Here is a 6691-nt window from a genome sequence, read left to right on the forward strand (position 1 = left end):
CGAGGTGGAGCCAGTGCTGGACTTCGCATCCTCCGGGAGGACCGGGCGGCGCAATGCCCTGCCCGACATCCTGGGCTCGCCGGCGGGTGTCAGCCCCTCCGACCTGCCCCTCAAGCTGGCCGAGATGTCCCTGAGCGCAGGTGGGTGCCAGCAGGGCTGGGGGCGACGTGGGGGGGACGCAGCGGAGCCGCTCACTGCCCTCCTTCCACCCACCACAGGCAGCTCCCAGGAGATGCAGTCACCTTCCACGGAGGTGCCCCCACCGCAGCCCCAAAGCCCCGAGCTGAAGGACACGTCCTAACCCCTCTCAGGGCCGTGTTTCTGACCGCCAGGAGAAGGGAGGCCGTGGAGCACCAGCCCAGCTTTCCTGGCACGGCCGGAGCCTGGTGGCCCTCCCTGGGCACCATGCGGCCACCGCATCGCCCGAGCCCCGCGGGAGAGGAGCCACGCGGGGACCCACGGGGACCAAGGGAAGCTTCACACCCGCGCCGGGCGAGGACGGGGACGTTTGCCCTGCGGGAGGACAGTTTTCTGCCATGGCACATGGAGGGGTTGCACTGGGGGGGATTTTCTCCTCCTCTTGGCAGCAGCCGTGCCAGGGGGGCTACGCCAGGAGCGTGACGAGCAGCCCGGGGGGGTTTGTCTGAGTGTGTTGTTCACTGTGATGTTTTGGGTACCACGTCCGTGTCCTGTCCTTTTTCCAGTGATCCAAGATCTGTTTTTTGTTTTGTTTTGTTTTGTTTTTTACTTTTTTTAATTGAGAATACAGAGGGGGGGCATCAACGGGCTGGAAAACACAGCCCCCCAGCAGCCAGCACCTCTCCAAGGGGTACCCCATGGAGCCGGGCACCCCAGGGTGCTCCTTGCCCGGGGGGAGATGGGACCTCAGCTGCTTCTCCAAGTCCCAGGCACTGGGAGCCCCTCGCAAAGCCATGCTCTGGGAAGGTGACACCCCTGCCATGGGCTGTGGGTGATTTTGGAGGGTGTGAGCGCAGTGATGCTGTTTTGGGCATCCCCAGCCCCTCTCATCGCCCTGTCCCTCCTGCCAGGGCCACCCGCAGCACAGGATGGGCCATGCAGCCTGGCCCCAGGGCTGGTGGCACGGCCGGGACAGGCACCCAAAGTTGTCACTGTGGGACCAGCAAATAAAACCCAAAGCCCAGATCTGCCCAGAGCCGCGGTGGGCGAGGGCTGTGCGGGGTGGGTGGCACCCAGAGCCACCGTGGGTGCCTGGGGGCACGGGCACCAGCGTGTGCGGGCACCTTTGTGCACCCATGTGTGGGTGTGGGTCTGGGTGGGGGTGTCAGTGTGCAATAAGGCGTGGGTGCCTCTCTGGTGGCTGTCTGTGTGTGCACAGCCACGTCTCACCATCCCGCTGCCTGGAGGGAAGGCTGGGTGCACATGAGGAGCCCAGGGCTGCGCGGATTTGGCACACTGGTGCCCAGGGAGGGGTGGAGCAGGGACAGCCCCCTGCTCTGTTTGTCCCCTCCAGGCCTGTCCCCATCCTGTGGCACCAGGAGCGGGGTGTTCAGAGAGCACTGAGCCCCATGGGGGGCGGCTGGTCGACTCCCCAAGGACTGGTTTGGGCAATAAACTGTGCGCATTGTCCCTTGTAGCCACATGCTGTGTGTTCTCCCTCCCCACGGGGGCTGCTGTCTGTCCCCCCCAGGGGACAGGGGCTCCCGAGGGCAGGGGCTCCCATTCACAGCCCTCCCCGGGGCCCTTGGGAGGAGGCTGAACTTGAGCCCCCGGCTATTTTTGGGTGTCTGCAGTGACACCTTGGGGCCGGGGAAAGGGACCAAGCGTCCCTGGGTCTCACCCAGACCTGGTGGCTTTGTCCCTGATGCCCATCGCTGCGCAGTGCAGGGGCTTGGGGACACCCAGCATCTCCCACCCAGACCCCAAACCCCATGGGCAGAAATTGGGCAGGAGGTGCCTGACCCCCCCAGGCTCTGCCTTCACCCTGGATGTGTCCCCGAGGTGTCAGCCACCCCCACGTGGGGAGACCCAGCAGGGGTTTGGCTCTGGGCTGGGGACACTTTGACCCCAGGACCCCCGGGGCTGTCACCTCAGGGCACCGCTGGCAGGGACAGGGTGGCACAGGAGGCTCGTCCCCCCGTGAGCTGTGACAGCCGAGCCCGGCCGGGCGCCCAGTGGGGCAGGGGACACAAAATCCCACTGCCACAGCGATCCCTGGCACGCTGCAACCGGAGCCTGAGGCAGGGGGGCGCGGTGGGGCGTGCCACGGATGTCACCGGCCCCGTGGGAACAGCGAGGCACGAGTGGGGACCCTGTCCTGGGGGGCAGCACCCACGGGGCTGTAGAAACATAAGCCTGACCCCATGGGGGCTGGGGCCGATTTGGGGGTCCAAAAGGCATTAAATAGGAGGTGGGGGGGGAAGCGACGTGGCTCTTCTCATCCCCAGTGTCCCCCCACAGAGCCCCGCTGCGATCACCCACATCCTCCCCACGCGGGCACAGAGCAGGGCCGGGGGCACGGCGCCCCCACGGACACCCGGCCCCCCTCCCCGTGCCTCAGTTTCCCCACTGGGGGCTCCCCCCACCCTCAGCACCCGGCCGCTGGCAGCGCCCGGCGCCCCCCGCAGCCCCACGCGCGTTCGCGACCGCAGCGTGCAGGGGGGCGCCGTGCCCGGGGGGGGCCCGGGGGGGGCCGGGGGGGTGCAAGGGGTGGCTGCTGGCAGCGGTGCCCTCCCCGCCGGGGTATTTCTGGAGCCCGTCGCCTCTTCCCCATCATGTGATGGGGACGGTATTTAAGGAGCCGGCGGCGCTGGGCGGCAGCTGCGGGCGCGGCGGCGCGGACGGGGCCGGGGCCAGGGCCAGGGACACGGGGACACGGGGACACGCGCGACCTCGCCATGGTGGAGGCTTTCGTGGGCACCTGGAAGCTGGTGGACACGGCCAATTTCGATGAGTACATGAAGGCGCTGGGTGAGTGGGGGGCTGCGCTGCTCGGCAGCCCGGAAATCGCTTTTTTTTTTTTTTCCCCTTTTTTCCCTTTTTTTCCCCCCCTTTTTTTTTCCTTTTTTTTTTTTTTCCCTCTTTTTTATTTTATTTTTATTTTTTTATTTTTTCTTATCGATTTTTTTGCTTGCTTGCACGAGCCTCCCCACCGGGGTGTGGCCGAGGGGCTCGCTGCCTTCTGCGGGGCTGTAATGGGGGGAAATAAAAAATAAAATCAAAATAAATCAAAATACAAATGGGAGAGCCCAGCGCATAGCCGCGCGGGGGAGGGGGGATGGGAGCGGGTGAGGACCCCCTCGGGCAGCCCCCATCCTCCGGCGGGGGTGCAGGGGGTGTCCCCGGGGGGTGCAGGAGGTGCCCCCAGCCCCGTGCAGGGTGAGCCCGCAGCCCTGGAGTGATCCGGGGGGGGACACAGCAGCTGCCCCCCGCCCTGCTCAGCACCAGCGTTGCCAGCTCCTGGTGCAGGATGAGGCCCCCAGACATGCCAGCGCCCCCAGGACCCCCCCTCCTGTCCTCCCCCCCAGCAGGTCCCCCTGGGGGTGCGGTGGGCAGCAGCCCCGTGCCCCCTCCCAGGAGCGAGCAGCCCAGGGAGGCTCTGGGGCTCTGGGGCTCGCACGGCTGCACCCTGCCCCAACGCCTCACCCCCCCTTTTGCATCATTGTCCCCCCCCCCAGGCGTGGGCTTCGCCACCAGGCAGATGGCCGGGCTGACCAAACCCACCACCATCATCGAGGTGGCGGGCGACAAGGTGACGGTGAAGACCCAGAGCACCTTCAAGAACACGGAGATCAGCTTCAAGCTGGGCGAGGAGTTCGACGAGACCACGGCCGACGACAGGCACGTCAAGGTGAGGGCTGCGCGCTGCCTCCAGCCCGGGGGTCTCCTTCCCTCCCTCTTTTTCTTCCCCGTTGGAGCCGTGGCCCCCAGGGCCCTGACCTCACCCCCACGTGCAGCGGGGTTTTTGCGGAAGGCGATGCTGCAACCGGCACCCGGAGCTGCCAAGACGGGTGGTGGTGTTGCAAAAGAGATTCAGGGGCCCCCGTGGGGCTCGTTGGACGCAGAACGCCTTCCTGAGCCGGGGGCCACGGGGAGGAAGGCGCGAGGGCTGGGTGCAGGGGGAGGACGGGGTGAAACGGGGCGAGTGCGAGCAAGGCGGTAGTGCCGGGCAGACAGCCTGCTGCACGCCCCTGTCCTCCGCCTTGCTGCTCTGCTCAGCCCCCCCAGGGCTGCCCCTCCTGCGGGGGGGGATCAGGGCAGCAGCAGAGTGCAGGTCTGGCCCCTGGGAGCTGTTTCCACGCACGGCTTTGACTGTTTATAAGCGCCCTACCTGCTCCGTCTCGTGACGGCTCCACAGTGAGCGTACGGCCGCTGTGCTCGGGCTGGTGGAAACTATGCTAAAAGCACTTTGGCTGCTGCTGTGTGGCAGGGACGGGTGTAGCAGCCAGGGACGTGCCCTTCAGACGCCCCTCGGCCGGCGGCCAGAGGGCAAACAATAGCGGGGGGGCCGGGGCTGGCAGCCCCCGGGCAGCTGAGCAGGGAGCTGATGTGCCGTGGGGTGCCCCGAGGCCGGGAGCAACCAAGCTGGGGGGGTCCCAAGAGGTGTGGGGTGCGGGGCTGTGGGGCACCCGAGCTGTGGGGCACTCGAGCTACTGGAACATCTATGCAGTGGGGGCACCCAAACCACGGGGAGACCCAAACTGTGGGGTCACCCAAACCACGGGGAGACGAACCATGGGGATACCCAAGGCACTTGGGGCCCCAACCCACAGAAGAACCATATCATGGGCTGCAGGGACCCGAGCCATGGGGACAGTGAGGTGTAGGGGGCCCCGTGCAGCATGGGGACACGAGCCATGGGACAAGCCAAGCTCAGTCCCTGGGCACCCGATAGGGTTCGCAAGGGGATGAGAGGCTGCAGGGGCTGGGGCAGCTGGGGACGTGCAGTCCCCTGGGCTGGAGCTGGGAAATGCCACCAGAAGCCCCGCAGTGCCACCGAGCACTGGGGCAGCACCGCGGGGAATGGGGACAGGGCGGGACGGGGCCAGGCAGCCGCTGCCACCGCCCGTGCCGAGCTGCCCCGTGGCACAGCCGAGCCCGCTGTCACGCTAACCTTGGCACCGGCCGGGCTCTTGGGGCTGAGTCAACAGCAGCGGCTGTGCAAACAGCAGCCCGGATGAGCAGGGGCTTGTTCGCCAGCTCGGCCCCCCCCAAAAGCCCTCGCCAGTCTGGGGGGGAGGCAGGGCTCCGGTTCAAAGCACCCACAGCCGTGTGGGTCCCTGCGCCGCCCTTTTGATCTCGCCTCCGGCAGCGGAACCAGCGCGGGAGCGGCTGGGAGCAGGTCCTGGTGCCCCAGCTCCAGAGCAGGATGTGGCCCTGGGCAGGGGGGGCAGGGGGGGCAGGGAGGGCAGCGAGGGCAGGGTCACCGCTCGGTGCCCGCGCTGGGGCTCTTGGTGCCCTCCGCTGCGCCGGGGGCAGCCGGGGCCACGACCCAGCTGGAGGCCAGGGCAGGATGCGGCCCGTGGTGTCAAAACCAGGTGGGTGCCAGCACCAGGGCAGGACCCGGGGCTATCGGGAGGCACCCGCAGGAGGAAGCCAGCGCCCAGAGGCCCCCCAGCACTCCTCCAGCTGCGGGGATGGGGCAGCTGGGGGAGCGGCAGAGCCACGGACACGAGGGTCACGGCGGTTTCGCTCTCTCTCCGCAGTCCGTGGTCACGCTGGATGGAGGCAAACTGGTCCACGTGCAGAAGTGGGAGGGGAAGGAGACATCGCTAGTGCGGGAGCTGAAGGACGGGAAGCTGATTCTGGTAAGGAAATAGAAAGGATTTTAGACCCGGGGCTGCACGAGCCCCCTCTGCACGTGGTGCAGCCCCCGGTGCTCACCTCCCCGCTCCGTCTTTGCCCCCAGACTCTCACCATGGGCAGCGTCGTCTCCACCCGCACCTACGAGAAGGCAACATAGGCGCCGAGCCCAGCTCCCTGCCCGTCACCCGGTGCCGGATCCATCACCGAATTGCCTCTGTCCCCCCGCGCGGCGCACGGCTCGCCGCGGGGCCGGAGCCCTCCGAACCCCTCGGGGCCGCGTCGCCCCGATGCTGCGGTCTCGGGGCTGGTTGGGGTTGGGGTGTTGTGTTTCTTGGATTTTTTTTTTTAATGGAAGAACCCACGTGGAAAAATAAAAGCAATGTTGTTACAGCACTGTGACCTGTGTATGTGGGGAAAAAAAAAAAAAAAAAGGGCTTTTTGGCACACAAACCCATATCGCTGTCCCCTTTACCCCTGTGCAGCGTGTGCTGCCTTCTCCCAGGGCATCCATCGGTCTTGCAAACACCTCACCCACAGTTCAACCATCGTGGGGGAAAAGCCCAGTGTCAGCCACTGCCCAACAGACAGGACCCAAACGAGCCCACTTTGGGATGAGAACTGCAGCCCCCGCTGTGCTACACACCTGGGGTCTCTGCCACCGCAGCAGCGCCAGATGGACACACAGCCCAGCTTTTTTGGGGGAACATTAGGTAACTCCCGTGGCAGCTCTGCTATAAATTATTCAGGATACGAGCACACGCCATGCCAACAGGAGTGATCTTTCCAGCACTCACCCGGCCGGGTGCTGTCTGCCAAAGCATCAGCTGACGTGCCGTGCCCGACCGCGGGGCAGCCAGGGTCAAGGTCAAGAGCACACCAGGTCCTGGTGTGGGATGGGAGCAGCCCC

At 66.3% G+C, this 6691-nt stretch overlaps 1 protein-coding gene across 1 annotated transcript; it reads left to right on the forward strand.

The window, feature by feature from the left end:
• The first annotated feature begins 2785 nt into the window (after window positions 1–2785).
• Window positions 2786–6174, forward strand: FABP3 (fatty acid binding protein 3). The gene is made up of 4 exons (XM_068657883.1): window positions 2786–2949; window positions 3657–3829; window positions 5685–5786; window positions 5888–6174. Exons 1-4 carry the CDS (start codon window positions 2877–2879, stop codon window positions 5939–5941), a joined length of 402 nt encoding a protein of 133 aa, XP_068513984.1. The 5' UTR covers window positions 2786–2876; the 3' UTR covers window positions 5942–6174.
• The last annotated feature ends 517 nt before the right edge of the window (window positions 6175–6691 follow it).

This window comes from Anas acuta, chromosome 21 (assembly GCF_963932015.1).
Source record: "Anas acuta chromosome 21, bAnaAcu1.1, whole genome shotgun sequence".
NCBI classification, from domain to species: domain Eukaryota; kingdom Metazoa; phylum Chordata; class Aves; order Anseriformes; family Anatidae; genus Anas; species Anas acuta.